Below are 15,918 nucleotides of genomic sequence, written 5' to 3' on the forward strand. Positions count from 1 at the left end.
TACATATAGGTATTAATTATTTAATTATTAAAAATAATGAATTTTAAACAGAATTTTAGTTAAAAACACTAAAAAAAATTGTATTTTGGAGAAATTATAAATGATTGCAGAAATTCAATTATCTTTATAAACAATAAAATTTTTCTGCAAAATTCAATTATTTTCAAAAATTTTAATAAAATTTTTGTCAAAATTTCAATTATTTTCAAAAGTTTTCCTCAATTCGATGATTTTTAATATTTACTATTTTATTAAAATTTTCCAAAAAAATTCAATATTATTTAAAAAAAAAATACTTAAGAAAATTTTACGCAAACATTTAATTATTTTTATAAATCATAGAAATTTGAAAGGAATTCAATTATTTACCAATATTTTTTATAAATTTCTTCGCAGTTATTCAATTATTTAAAAAAATTTTGATAAAATTTTTTATGAGAATTCAATTATTCAATAAATTATTTAGTTTTATATTTAAATAATTGAATTCTCGTAGAATTTTCAAATAAAAATTGATTTAAAAATTGATTACAGTTTAAATTTTAGATAATAATTGAATATTAAATTTAATTTTGTAAAGGTTTCAAATTAAAATCTTTGGAAATCTTAATTTTTCATACTTTTAACTAATAATTCTGTAGAATTAATATTTTTGAAAAAGTTTAATTGAATTTTTTTTGGAAATTATTTGAAGTTTTTATTTTATAACTATTTAATTGAAAGATTTTCAAATAATGGAAATTTCTGTAAAATTGAATTGTAAACAAATGGATTTGAAAATTCTCAAAGAACTTTTTCAAAAATTATTAAAAATTAATACAGATAATTGATTTAAAGAAGAATTTTAGTTAAAAACTCGCGATAATAAGAATTGAATTGAAATTATGAAAAAATTTGATTTATAGTTTTAAGTAAAATGTTCTCTAATTGGACTCGGACTGATTATATTTTTGTCAGTAATTGGTCCATAATTTTTAATTTTTGGTCCGTAAAGTCCGTATTTTCAAATACTTCCACTGGTTCGAGCCCTGTAAAAGTGATTCAAACACTTTTTTCCATCAAAAAAATCTTTTTTCAATATTTGATTACAGAAATAATCTTTTCATCTTCGTGCAGAATTTTTATTGAAATTTCTGAAATTATTACCTAGACGACAATCGTCATTCTTTAATATCTGGCAATTAGGGAATTGATGAATGATTTCAAGTTATCGATGGCGAAATAAATTTTCTTGCGAAATGATTTTCTCGAACAGGAGGAATTGGCGTTTGTCAAGAAGGTCAACTCGGTAAATCCAAAAAAAATTTTAATTTAAAAACTATATTATTTGTTCAGTGTCTTTTTCTATTTGCAAACTTTGAAACTTTGAAATTTGAAAATTTTCTTTCAAAAAAATAATTACTTTATATTTAGAATTTTAGAAACTAATTTAGAAAATATTTATTTGTACATTTTCGTTTCTTATTTGCTAACTTTGAAATGTTAAAACATTTTATTCCAAAAGATTTTTAATTCACTCTAAAAAATAATTACTTTAAATTCAAAAAATATTCTATTGGTTCATTTTCTTTTGGCAAAATTTGAAATATTTAAACATTTTATTAAGAAAAAATAAATAATATAATAAATGTAATAAAAAATATGATGAAAAAATTCAATGGAAAATGAAAAGTAAAAAAGATTTAATTATAGCATAAAAATACATATAATTTATGTTACATGGCGAAACGAAGAATGGTAATTTGAATTTTTATTGCAGATTCTTTTTTTCGATAGTATTCTGAATCCCTGATCGAGCATGATTGAGTGAATCGAGGTCGTTTTTATGTTGGAGGAGAAGAGAAACATCAGCGGAATCAGCAGCAGGTAAGCAGCGGCGTTAACGGAGTAGCTAATATCTGGGACGTTCCACTTACCTGTTAAAGTTTCATCTTTCCTCTGGATGATATTTCGTTCGCCATTGCGTGATTTTTGCGTGTCACCAAATATTTGTGTGATCCTCGTGTAAACAAGATCGTTTGGACTATGAAGATAAAATGATTCAGTTTCCTTTGCTTTTTGTGGCTCAATAAATGCGCTCATTGGATTTATGTAAATCCCATCACGTGGCCTTGTGCTCGGCGGATGCAGGAAGAATGGCTCTTGAAACATACTACAGCTGCGTAACGAGCACTGTAAACAAACAATGACAATATTTTTGTCACAAATTTTTCGTTTTTACAATTTTTGCAATATTGAAAAATTATTTCTAATTTTTCGAATTGTTGCAATTGAAAAATTATTTCTAATTTTTCCAAATTTTTCAATTAAAAAATTATTTCTAACTTTTCCAATTTTTCAATTCTCTAATTTTGCGATTTAAAACTTATTTCTAATTTTGCCAATTTTTCAATTCTCTAATTTTGCAATTGAAAAATTATTTCTAATTTTTTCAATTTTTCAGTTCTCTAATTTTGCAATTAGAAAATTATTTCTAATTTTTCCAATTTCCAATTCTTTCAAACATAAAATTTATTTCAATGAAATTTGACGAAATTTTTAATTGATTCAATTTTTAAAATTATATTCGCGGATTCAATTAACTTAAAAAACATTTTAATCACGATTTTTTAAAAGACTAAATTTTTTTATAATATCTGAATTAAATTATTTAAAACTTCAATAATTTTTGTTAAACAAATATTAAAAAACTTATTTATAGGTATTTATTTTAATTGAAATTTCAAATAATTTCGCAATGTACCTAAAAATTTTTTAAATTTAATTATTTTTAAAAATTACAACAGCAATTTTTCCAAAAATCAAATATTTTTTAGAATCATTGAATTAAATTTATTCAAAAATTTAATAATTTCTTACAATTTTTAAATTAAATTTATTCAAAAGTTTAATAATTTCTTCGAATTTTTGAAATAAATTTATTTAAAAATTTAATAATTTTTAAAGGTAAATAATATTTATATCTGTTAAAACGTTTCTAATATTCAATTATTATTCAAAATTTTAACTGTAATTTTTTTAATTCAATTGTTAGAATTCAACGATAATTAAATGCTTAGAAATTTTTTTTGTAAAATTTCACTATTTTCCAATTTTTAGTTACAATTCTTAAAAAAATACAATAATATTTTTAAATAATTTTTTAAAGCATGAGAAAATATAATTCTTTAAAATATAAAATTTATTTTAATCAAATTTGAAAAAATTTCCTATTTTTTCAATTTTTTAAAATTATTTTCGGGAATTCAACTAATTTTAAAAAAATATTAATTTAAAAAAAATATTAAAATTTATTAAGAATTTCTAAATAAAATTTTTCAAATTTAATTAATTTTTAGTTTAGATGTAATTTTTGTTTAAAATTGTTAAACAAATTAAATTAATTAATTAATTTTTGTTTAATAAATATTCAAAATACTTTCAATGTAAAATCTTTTGAAATTTAATTATTTCTAAAAATTTAATTTCCTATTAATATTTGCAATATTTCCAATTTTTCTAAAATTTGAACTGAAATTTATTTTCAAATCAATTCTTGTCAAAAAGTTTGACGAGAATTCAATTATTTAAATACAAAAATTTAATTTTTGATTAAAATTTGCAATTTTTCCAATCTATCAAATATTTTCTAAAATTTGAACTGAAATTCATTTTCAAATCAATTCTTGTCAAAAAGTTTGACGAGAATTCAATTATTTAAATACAAAAATTTAAATTCTAATTAAAATTTGTAATTTTTCCAATCTATCAAATATTTTCTAAAATTTTAAATGAAATTCTATTTCAAATCAATTCTTGGCAAAAAGTTCGACGAAAATTAAATTATTTAAAATAATAGGTAAAAAATTTAATTTCTAATTAAAATTTGTAATTTTTCAAATATTTTTTACAATTTGAACTGAAATTATTTTTCAAATCAATTCTTGTCAAAAAGTGTGACGAGAATTCAATTATAGATTTTTTTTCAATTTGAGAAAGAAAATTCATAGACTATTTCAGATTTTCAATAATTTGATATTTTTTTTAATATTTTGAATAAAATTTCCTTTCTTTACTTATTTTCCTACCCTGTGGAAATTCTGTTATTCTCAAAATTATGTATGAATTAATTTCACTAAAACACTAATCAATCCATTTACAAAATTAATTTTGAACCTTTTGACATGACAATTTGAGCTGTAAAACAATTTGGAATCAAAAAGTTCTAACTTCACGGAATGACAGAATTTCTTGATTATTATTATACAATAAAATAATTATCAATTTGTAAAACAATTTTTTTTTCGGTTCGATTGTAATTTATGTTTTACGAAAAAAAGAGAAAAAAATGTCTATGTTTAAAAAAAAGATTCAAATTTGATCAAAATAAAAAACGCAAACAACTTTCTATTTTGTTTGTCGGACTTTTAGAAAGTTATTTGCTTTTTTGTTTCTTTTTTTAACATTTCCTTTTTTTGGGCACTGACTTCTGTTTGAAATGTTTCTATACAAATTTTGTGATATTGAATTCAATTTTTTATTTTTTATCAGAGAAAATTATATTTTCTATTGTTATTTGACTTTTTTCGATATTTTTATTTGTGATTTGAGTTTATTAGCTATTTTTGTTTTCTGTTTGATTTTATTAGCTATTTGACTTTGTTTCCTATTTTTATTTCCTATTTGACTTTATTTTCTATTTTTATTTGCTATTTGACTTTATTTTCTATTTTTACTTGATATTTGAATTTATTAGTATTTTTATTTGCTATTTGACTTTATTTTTTATTTTTACTTGATATTTGAATTTATTAGTATACATAATTATATTTGCTATTTGACTTTATTTTCTATTTTTACTTTATATTTGAATTTATTTTCTATTTTTGTTTGCTATTTGATTTTATTTTCTATTTTTATTTGCTAATTGACTTTATTTTCTAACATTTATTTACTATTTGACTTTATTAGCTATTTTTATTTGCTATTTAGTTTTATTTTCTATTTTTATTTGCTATTGGATTTTATTTGCTTTTCAATTAAAATTTGCTTTGTACAATTGATTCGTATTTGCGTGAAAAAGCACCTTTTCAACGGAACTCGTTAAACAGCTGCAAGACGTTGTCTCGCTCATATTTTCAAAATATTCCGATCCTCGCCGATCCCTTTCCATTCTTTAAGAACCATTTGCCGCTCTTATTGTCTACCTCTAGCTGAAAAGAAAAAATTAATTACGTTTATTGAGACGTTAATTGACTTTTTTTTTTATTTTTCAGATGAGACGGAAGAACGATTTCAAGCAAAAAAGAAAATTAGAATCCACTGAAGAAAAAGAAGAAGATAAAGAAGAGGTATTACAATTTTTATCCACATTAAAAAGTATTTTATATTTATTGTTAATTGCAACAGAAAGGCGCGGTGGAAATTGGAGCACTTGATCCATTTTTGAGAATATTCTCAGAAATGTAATATCATTGCGGAAGTAAGCGAAGAATATTTAGCCAACTTAACTCTTTTATTTCTTCAAAAGAATTTTGCTTACATCGAATATATTGGATTTCATTATTTGCGAGAAAGAACTGACCAAAAAAAGAACTTAACTGCGAGAAAGATTTATGGAATTCGAAAATCGAGAAAAAATGAAAGAAAAATGAAAAAATCAGAGAGAGAAGACAAATTTTATATACAAAGAATTATGGAATTTTTTAAACTAAAAAGGAAATGAATTTGCTATCGATTTAAACCACCTATCGTTACCAGAAAAGTGAAAATGTGAATTAAAAAACAAAAAATGGAAAAAATGGAGTAATCTATATCTTTGGAGATTGCGTGAATATAGTGTTTTGATGATCGAATCAAAGTATACAAAACGGTGCAAAGCGAACCGTATCAAAACAATTTACAAGATATCTTGTAATTTCGCGTCCACGATCGTTGAAACGATGGCCGGCGTCAGTTTCGTGCAAGACTGGACGCTTTCGCGCGTCTAAAGCAATTATCCACTATGTTCATCCACGTTAACTTTCTATGCGAAGGAAGTAATTAGAATTTGAATACCAATGAACGGCATGCTCTTGTACGACCAACGTTTCGTAATTAGCAATTCATTCTGATTTATTTAGGTGTATTCTAATCTAATGTCTACCTTGTTAAATGAAAGGTATTGCCTCAAAAAATACGAAAGTTTTTAATATACTTTCTTCACTTTATTTTAACGCGTATCAAAAAGAAGAGAAACAAATTTCATCATCAATAAACATCTGTGTTTGATGTTCGATCATCATTTTCAAATTAATTTCAAATTAACAATTTTCCATTATTAATGCTAAGATTCTTAAATATTCTATTTATTTTAATAACAAATTAAATTAGGAGCAAATAATATTAAAGTAGGTAGATATTAAAATAAATTAAATTAAATTAAAATACTTATTAAAATTAATTTAATTAAATTAAAATACTTATTACAATTAATTAAATTAAATTTAAATATTACCTTTTAGATCAATACATAATTATATTTCTAAAGATCTATAAACATTCAAGTGAACGAAATTTATTTATTTCTTCTTAAAATAAAAATAATTTTATTAGAAAAATATTGCGTCACAACGGAAAAAATTATTAAAGTTTCTAAATGTAACATTCAAGTTAATTTCACTAATTTTTAGTAAAATTTTACAATTTCCTTTACTACTTTTAAATTCTTTGCCAAAGTTTTTAGTAGAAAATTTTACTAATTTAAATATGATCCTAAAATTTTGAACATATATATTTTAATAATCGTTTTATTCTGGAAATCTATTCGCAGTTGCAAGTTAGTTTTTGTTTCCTAACTTTTTAATTAATTTTTCTTTTTAAACGTTTTGAGTTTCAAAATTAATGTATTGGAAATTATAGAATTCTTGCGAAGTATTTATCAAAAAATTTGATAATATTTAAATTTCTTGGAAGGATTTTATCAAAATTTTTGAAAATAATTTAATTTTTTTAAGAAATTTTATTAAAATTGTATTGAAAATAATTTAATTTTTTCGAGAAATTTCATTAAAATTGTATTAAAAATAATTGAATTCTAGCAAAGAATTTTATTATTTATGAAAATAATTAAATTCTTCCAAAAAATAATTGAATTGTTTTGAAGAATTTATTAGAATTTTATGAAAATAATGGAGTTTTTTTTTAATAGATTTTATTGAAAATTTGGAAAGTATTTGAATTTTATGAAAATTTCTTTTAAGTTTTTAAAGTTATCATGTAGGTGTATAAATAATTGTAATTAATAATTTTATCAAAATTATTGATAGAAAATTAAATACTGTTAAACGGTTTTATTTGACTTTTTATAAATAATTAAATTTTTTTTTATTTTCTTTAAATTTCTTGAATCTACAATATTGTTTTTGTTATAATTTTGATTAAAAATCTTCAAACTAATTGAAATTTACAAAGAATTTTATCAAAACTTTTGAGAATAATTGAATTTTTAAAAAAGTTTCATTAAAATTTTTAAAACAATAATTGAACCCGTTCGAAAAATTTTATTAAAATTATATTGAAAATAATTAAAACCCTGAGAAGAATTTTATTATTATTTTATAAAAAATAATTTAATTTTTGAAAAGAATTTTACAATTATTTATAAAAATAATTGAATAGTTTCGCAGAATTTTATGAAAATTTTAGGAAATAATTGAATTGTTTCGAAGAATTTTTGTCGAAATTTTAGGAAACAATTGAATTCTTTCAAAAAATGTTATTAAAAAATTTTTTTTAAATAAACTTGAATCTTTTTGGGAAATTTTATTAAATAAAGTTTTTAAATGTTAAATATATGTTTTATTGTTTTTATGTTTTTATTGCAATCGGGAATTTTGAAAAATATTTTTAATGAAATATTTACAATGTTTCGTTAATTTGAACGTTGAAAACTTGTGGATAATATAAATATTTGTTCATGACTCATAATTTTAGAAACATATAACGTAACATTACGTTTAGTATTATTTTTTACAAAAATTTAGTTTTGAGAATTTTTACTTACATTCAAATAAATCAGTTGATAACATTTTTTTGTAACACTAAGAAAATGCAGTAAAAATTGCGAAATATTCGCTTCAAAACTAGAAATTATTCTAATTGTACTTTTCTAGTTAATTAAAATAAATTACTATTTGCATAATACTGGAAAAAAAGAATTACGAACAAAATATTTCAATTTGAATTTGTATATTTAAATCTAAATTTTCATTTTTCAATAATAATTTTTTACTATAACTTTACTTATATTTTATTTACTTATTTATTTTTATTTTTTATTATTTATTTTATTTTTGTAAATAACTAAATAAATTACTTAAATACTAAAACGAATGCATATAAGTATACATTCTTTAGTTTTTGAGAATTTATATTTATTTACATAAATAAAGGGGACAATGAAAATGGTTAATCTTGTAAATCGGAACATAAACTTTTTTTTGAAAATTTCAATACGCAATGTAGAAATAAAAGTGATTTATTTCGTAATTAAATTGAGTGATTGATCGAATATAAAACCAGTTGAACTTTGATGATTTGTTGTAGAACAAGTTAATATTGGGAACTTGAAGAAATTGCTTTATAGAAACAAACTCGATTTTAATGTTATGCATAATTTTCAGTGAGTTAAAGAAACTTCAAGTTCCGAATAAGTACTAGATAATAACAGAGAAAAGCAAAAAAATGAAAGAAAAAAACTCCAACTATTTTGCCTTGGGACAATTTTTTTAAACAAATTTAAAGAATTGTTTACGAAAGCGAAAGGAATGGAATTCAGTTTTAAATTCATTTAGATTTTTAAGTAAAAATATTTTTATTTATTATTTAAATTACTATATTTAAATAGAAAATAATTTTTTTATTTTTAGTTATTGATTTAAATTTTATTGTTTATTTAAATTTATTTTTTATTTATAAATAAATTTGTTAAATTTTATTTCTTTATTTCTATGTCAGTTTATTTAAACAATAAATAAAAATATTAGGCGTCAATTTAAATTTATCAGTTCAAAAGTAAATAATTATTTAAATAAAAGTTTTAAATAATATAATTTCTTTTATCGAAAAAATAGATCATTTTTAACTAAATCTAAAACTAAAAAGTTAATATTTTTCTAAATTAAAGAAAGTGTATAGTTAAAAAATGAGACAAATTTCAAGAGATGAAAAATTTGAGAAAAATGGGAATAAATTTTTTTTGTCCCAGGCACAGCGAGTGAACACATTTAATTTGATTTAACAGTTCAACGATCATTGACACGCGACAACTTGCACAAATCTTTTTCTTACTTTCGCTCACTAGAAAACACCACGAAAATTATTGCTCGTGATAAAATTCACTTAATGATCTTTTGGTGTACACGAAAGTTATAAGCGAAATTAATCGCACTTGACTGTTTTATACATTATACACACATATTAGCGAAAGTGAATTTAACGATCATAATAAATTTTTATATCATTTTATTTGTTTATAAACTTTTTATATTTTTATTTTATTTACTTAAATTTTTATTTACTTTATTTTCAACTTGGAAATTATTTTTTCACATTTTTTCTTTTTTCTGAAAAGTATATCTCGAGGGAATATTTTAAATTGAAAATAGAAGAGAAAAAAGGGAAAAATCAAGAATGTTTCCTTTAGTCACAAGGCAGTTATTTATAGAAAATAAAGAATAATGAAATAAATTGAAGTTATAAAAACTTGAATAATAAAATGCATACGCCGCAGTAAAACTCCAAAACCATAATTTATGAACTTTGCAGTCGCTTTTAAATTTAGAACAGAAAATTATAGCTACGGTATTGCATTATATATGTTGTAATTGTTTTTTTTAGTTTGTGTCAAACAGGAAACGAGTCTAGTGACAATATTCTCTTTGTTAAGATTCAAATTTGTATTCTAAACATTTTTATATAAAAAATTGTCGATTTCCTTTTGAAAAAGTGAAATGTGAATGTGAACTAAAATTCACTTTGCAAAAATTTTACAGAAAAAAAAACTATTCCATTTCGTAATTGATTAATATTACAAGTTTCTGAAGTTTCGAACTTTCAAATAAACAACATTTTTTTTACTTCTTCCAATTTGTATTTTTTTATATACAAAAAAAAATAATTTTGTAAATTAAAATACAATTTATAAGAAAGTAAATGTTCAATTTTATTTACTTTTCTTTTTTTTTATACCTAGTAATTTTGAAAAATATTTTTTAAAAATATTTCTTAATAAGAGAAAATTGTTTCTAATTGTTTTTCTCTTTTGTATAGTAATTATGAAAAATATTTGAATAGAAAAAAATTTTGTTTATTTGAACGTTTTCAAAACTAGGAAAATGACATTTTACTAAATAAACAGGCCTCGCACTCTTCTACTAAAACCTACTATTTACTACTTTTTTGACGATTTGCTACTATTTGGATACTTTTTTTTACTTGTTACACTAAAAGCCTCTACTTTTTCCATGTTTGAGAATTTACACAACTTTAAATTTGTTAACAGTTGAAATAAAAAAATTATTTAAAAAAATTTATAAAGTTATAGGAAAAAATTCAAAAAATTTTAATAAAATTCTTTAAAACGATTCAATTATTTTCACAAATTTTTCGTAAAATTCAATGATTTTTAATATCTACTATTTTAATAGAAAAATTTCCCAAATGAATTGAATAATTTAAAAAAAATTTTTATAACATTCTTAGCAAACATTCAATTATTTTTATAAATAAAAAAATTTTCACAGAAATTCAATTATTTAAAACAGAATTTTCCTAATATTTTTCGAAAAAAATCAATTATTTTTAAAAAAAATAAAATTTTTCTCAGGAATTCAATTATTTAAAAAAATTTTAAAGAAATTCTTTATATAATAATTGAATTGTTTTCAATATAATTTTAATAACATTTTTGAAAGAATTCAATTATTTTCATAAATAATATATACAATTTTCAAAGGAATTCAATTATTTAAAACCCAATTTTCATAAAAATTTTTGAAAAAAATCATTTCTTTAAAAAGATTTTTTTTAAATTCCTTTCGAGAATGCAATTATTTTTAAAACTTCATTAAAGTTCGGTGACAAAAATTCAATTATTTTCATAAATAATAAAACTCATCGCAGGATTTCAATTATTTTTAATATAATTTTTAATTAATTCCGCTAAAAACGCAATTATTCTTAAAAATTTGAATAAAATTCAATTATTTAAAAAATTTTGATATAATATTTGTTTCATAGAGTATATGTAATAATTATTTTCAATTCATTTTTAATTACATTTCTTGAATGAATTTAATTATTATCAAAAATTTTAATGCAATTCTTCGTAAAAATTCAATTATTTTAAAAAATGTTGATAAAGTTCTTTATAAGATTCCAATTTAAGAAATATTCAATTATTCAATAAATTATTTATTTTGGTATTTAAATAATTGAACTTTCTAATAAGATTTGATTTAAAATTGAATAAAATAAAATGATTAAAGTTTTAAATAATTTTATTTATAAATTTCAACAAAAAAATGATTGAATTTATTATAAAAGAATTACTTTTGTAATTTTTAGAGATAGTTAAATTTCAAAAATGCGTTACATTTAAATAATTTGAAATATTTTAATTCCTATAGACAAAATAAATAGGTATTTAAATATTTATTTTAAAAAATTATTCTATTTTTGAATGTAATAATTAAGAAATTATAAAAAAAATTGAGTCGTCAAGTTTAATTTTTCGTTAGCTAAATTTTTACTACCTTTTTTCTGTCTTTAAGCTACTTTTTGCTCCTTTCTTAAAATTAATTATCGAGTACGAAGCCTGAAACGAAAAAAAAAATAAATACTGAATTTCGATTCAGTATATAGTATAGGATTTATTTAATTAATATTATATAAACTTATTTTATTATAGATTTAATTTGTATATTGCATGAATTTATTTTTATTGTAGATTTATTCTATTTGTTTATCATAGATTTATTTAATTCGCATTATAATAATTTATTCTATTTTATATCTATAGTAGACTAATATTTTTCTTTTTTGTTACAGAAAAAATGGTGAATTATCAAAACTGATCGAGAGAGATGATTATTTTCAAGAACAGATGTTATTTCGCTGCTTTCACGCTCTGGTATATTATTATTACGGTGGTCCGGTATTGAGAATGTGCCAAGCCACGTGGAAAGACACTGACATTTACAAGTTTTTCCTGTATGGAAAAAATATGACAAAAATCGATTTTATATACAATACGTCGGACTTAAATCTGTGGACTAATTTTTTCAGGTCAGTATTTTTAAAAATCTTCAAAATTAAATTACATTCCTTCTTTTTCGCTTATTTATTCTTTGATCTCGGTTTTTTTTTCTATTTTTCCATTTCCATCTTCACTCGATCCTTTCAAATTTTTAATTTTGAAATCACATTTTTTTCTCGTCAAATAATTTTTTTTTCTATTTTTTACATTCGCGATGAGAAATTATACAGAAAAATAAAGAAAGTACGTAGTCTACTTTTTTTCTTAATATTTTATTCGTGTTTGCTAAACATCTCTAATTCGAATATAAAAGGTATATAATTATTGAGAAATATTTTTATATTTTGTAAGAAAAAAAACGTCTTTTTTCCAAAAGAGGAAAAATTTTTCTTTAGATGGTGACACTAATGATTCGCTATTTTTTCTTTTCCGTTTTTTTTGACTTGGGGTCAAATACAGAAATGGGAAATTCTATATAAGCAAAATTCTATTGACATATGCTCATTGTTATTTAATGTTTTTTTTCAGTTTTGTTGAAGAGTGCGAAACTTGAGAGGCTTATAATAATTCTTTTTAACGTTGCACAGTTCTCACGACATGAAAATAAATGGAACAGAAAAAGTGTGATACTGAATAGTGTAGGCGTGAGTTAAAAAGTTTCATCCATACCTGCTCATTTCCTTAATGGCTTTTATAAAGTAAATAATTTCTGATATGGAAATCGAGTTGTATGGCAAATGTTGGCGAGGACGCGACAATTTTCATACGGACTGCTCTCATTTCTCTATTTTAGTAATAAATATTATAATATTTATATTAATATTTAATATTAATATTTATTTAGTGAACGATTAAACAAAAACGAATCAACGAAGAATTCAACGAAAAATATAGAAAAAGTACCAAAAATGACTCTTTACTCGATTTTTATCGAAAAGAGTTTTTTTGGATTAATTTTCCAAATTACAAATTCGATGTGAAATTTATTTAACTGAAAAAATAAAAATTGTCAATAAATAGAAATTATTTTAATCTAAAGTATACACAGAAGAAATGTTATTCAATTGGAACTGGATTTGCTGAGAAAAAATCGACAATGCTGATAAGAGAAACTAATTGAACGTTGAATTACGTTTTGCGTGTTCAGGACAATAATATTGTGAGTTACAATGTTCGAAGAGAATTATTTAATTTGTTTAACATTTGCAAATTCAAATCAATTTTTAATAATGTTCGCAAACAAAATAATTTCTTTCAAAAAAAGAAAATTGAAACAAGAAATTCGAAAGATTCTTTTTTTCTTTTGTTTCAATTTTTCAATTCGAAAAAAGAAATTTTAAACCAGAAATTGGAAAAAAGAAATTTGAAAAAAAATTCGAATAAAAATTCGCAGAAGGAAATTTAAAACAAGAAATTTGAAACAATAGCAGAGACTTATCTGAATAAAATTCTATGTAATATTGAAAATATTGACAATCGACAAATTGATTCTGTATGATAAAATATCAATCATCACGCAGAGAAAGTTAAAATTGAACTTCATAGACATTGTTTTCTGGCTCAGAAGGACAAAATGAAACTATTGTTCCGGAACAAAGATAATTTACGTAGAATGTGTAACACGCCTGTTTTGATCGCCTTTCAAAGGATTTTACTTATTAAGCAGAAATTCTGAAACTTTTACCTTACGCACGATTGAATGTGCTTGAAAAGAAAGTGAACTTTTGCCTGATAAAAGTATAAAGACAAAATTCGTTTCCAAATATTATTTTTTAATTTTCAATAACTAAAATAGTAATTTTTTATTTTTCCCCGTTTTACGAGTATTAATTTATTAATTTAAAGGCTCGAACTTATAATTTTTCTATAAATATTATTTACTCGATTATTAATTAATATGTAATTAATAATTGAAATTCGTCATTTTCTATTCTTTGTTCTACGAGTATTAATTTATTAACTTAAAGACGAACTTATTTTTCCTATAAAAATATTTAAAAAAATTAAAATTAATTTTTTTTTGTTTTACGATTTACGATAAAGTAAAAAATATATAAAGTAAAAAAAAATTTAGTAATTAAAATACGTAATTTCTCTAAGGATATTTATTTTATTTAACAATCAACATTTTTTAATTCTATATTTCATTCACGATAATATCAACTTTCTGTTTAATTCTAATAAATTATAATTTTTCGTTTGAAAAAATTAATCGATAATTTTAGTTATCATGGGCAAAAAAAAAAAATTTATATTATTATTTTGATTCCGAATAACTCATGTTATGTGAAACAATTTTCAAAAATAATGCAAACATTTCTTTCTTGAATTAAATATAGAGTAACAAAATGCTATAATAGACCGCGGTGAACGGAATTTATCAAGATGAAATTACTTTAAAATCATACGTCTGAAAACACTTCCGCTTTAAATCTTATAACTGACAAGCACTCTATCGTCCTGAGAACGCTCTTTACAGTTCAGTATATACAATCATGCAAAACCGGTACTCTGTTACTGAAACTCAATCCAATATTTCTTTATACGATATGAAATTTTATTTTTTATGACCGAAAATCTACTTTGTCGGTGGCATTTTTACAAAAAAAAAAAGAATGAGCGAATTTCGTAATTTTCTTCTCTAAGAAAAAAATGACAATTTTAATTTTACTTATTATTTTTCAAAATATGCTTTTTATTATTTTTGTCCTTCATAAATTTTGCAATATTAGCAAAATTGTTTTAATATTAAAAAATTTTGGTCAATATTTATAAACTAATAAAAAATATTTTGGAAAATAATAAAAGGAAGTAGAATTAAAATTACTGTTATTTTTTTCGTCAAACCCCATAAAAATTTGCAAAAACATCAGCAAAGTTGTTATAATATTCAAAAAAATTTCTTACAATTTCTTAATTCATTCTTCTTATAAAATTTGCAACAATATTAGCAAAATTGTTTTAATATTCAAAAATTTTAGCAGTATTTATAAATAATTTATTTGTTATTTATTATTTATTATTATTTACTTTATTATTATTTTGTTTTTAAATAAAATTTGCAACAATATTAGCAAATTCGTTTTAATATTAAAAAAATTTTTGCAATATTTATTTATTTATTATTTTTTTTATTTGTTGTTTATTTATTATTTATTAATTATTTTTCTGCTACTTATTATTTACTTTATTATTCTTTGCCTATTTTTAAAATAAATTTTGCTAGAATATTAGCAAATTTATTTTAATAATCAAAATTTTTTGCAATGTTTATTATTTATTTTATTTATTTATTACGTAATATTATAAACAATAGAATATTGTGCTAATTTTGACAATGTTAGAATTTCCTTTCTCTGGTCCCTCTGGTAATTTAAATGCATTATTTAGCAGTAGAAAAGAAATAAGAGTGATTTTAATGCCAATAAAATATAAAATGTGCAAAAGGGAAATATTAAAAAGAGAATTTTTTTTTGCAGAAAATTCATACCTGAGGCAAACGAAAGAAGAAGAAGAAGAAGAAGAAGAAGTTCTTTTTTTTGTTATCACCAGAATTCCATGCGTATTAGGAATCTCACAAGAGATCCGTTAAAAAAACAATTTCACATTAACGATATGAACAAAGGCATCTGTCAGTACCG

At 21.1% G+C, this 15,918-nt stretch overlaps 1 protein-coding gene across 2 annotated transcripts in view; it reads right to left on the reverse strand.

The window, feature by feature from the left end:
• The window catches only part of LOC122509853 (espin), a 40,620-nt gene extending 24,715 nt beyond the window's left edge, over positions 1 to 15,905 (reverse strand). Inside the window, exons 1-3 of one of the 2 annotated variants that reach the window (XM_043624134.1) lie at positions 15,768 to 15,903; positions 5,066 to 5,192; positions 1,917 to 2,172 (exon numbers count right to left, since the gene is read on the reverse strand). In XM_043624134.1, coding sequence (XP_043480069.1) covers positions 1,917 to 2,172; positions 5,066 to 5,152 — 343 coding nt within the window. In that variant the 5' untranslated portion in view covers positions 5,153 to 5,192; positions 15,768 to 15,903. Of the gene's footprint in view, positions 1 to 1,916; positions 2,173 to 5,065; positions 5,193 to 15,767 lie in introns of both variants that reach the window. The other variant, XM_043624135.1, reaches the window with a different exon arrangement.
• Positions 15,906 to 15,918: the final 13 nt, after the last annotated feature.

Source organism: Leptopilina heterotoma, unplaced genomic scaffold, assembly GCF_015476425.1.
Source record: "Leptopilina heterotoma isolate Lh14 unplaced genomic scaffold, ASM1547642v1 Lhet_63, whole genome shotgun sequence".
In the NCBI taxonomy this organism is placed as follows: domain Eukaryota; kingdom Metazoa; phylum Arthropoda; class Insecta; order Hymenoptera; family Figitidae; genus Leptopilina; species Leptopilina heterotoma.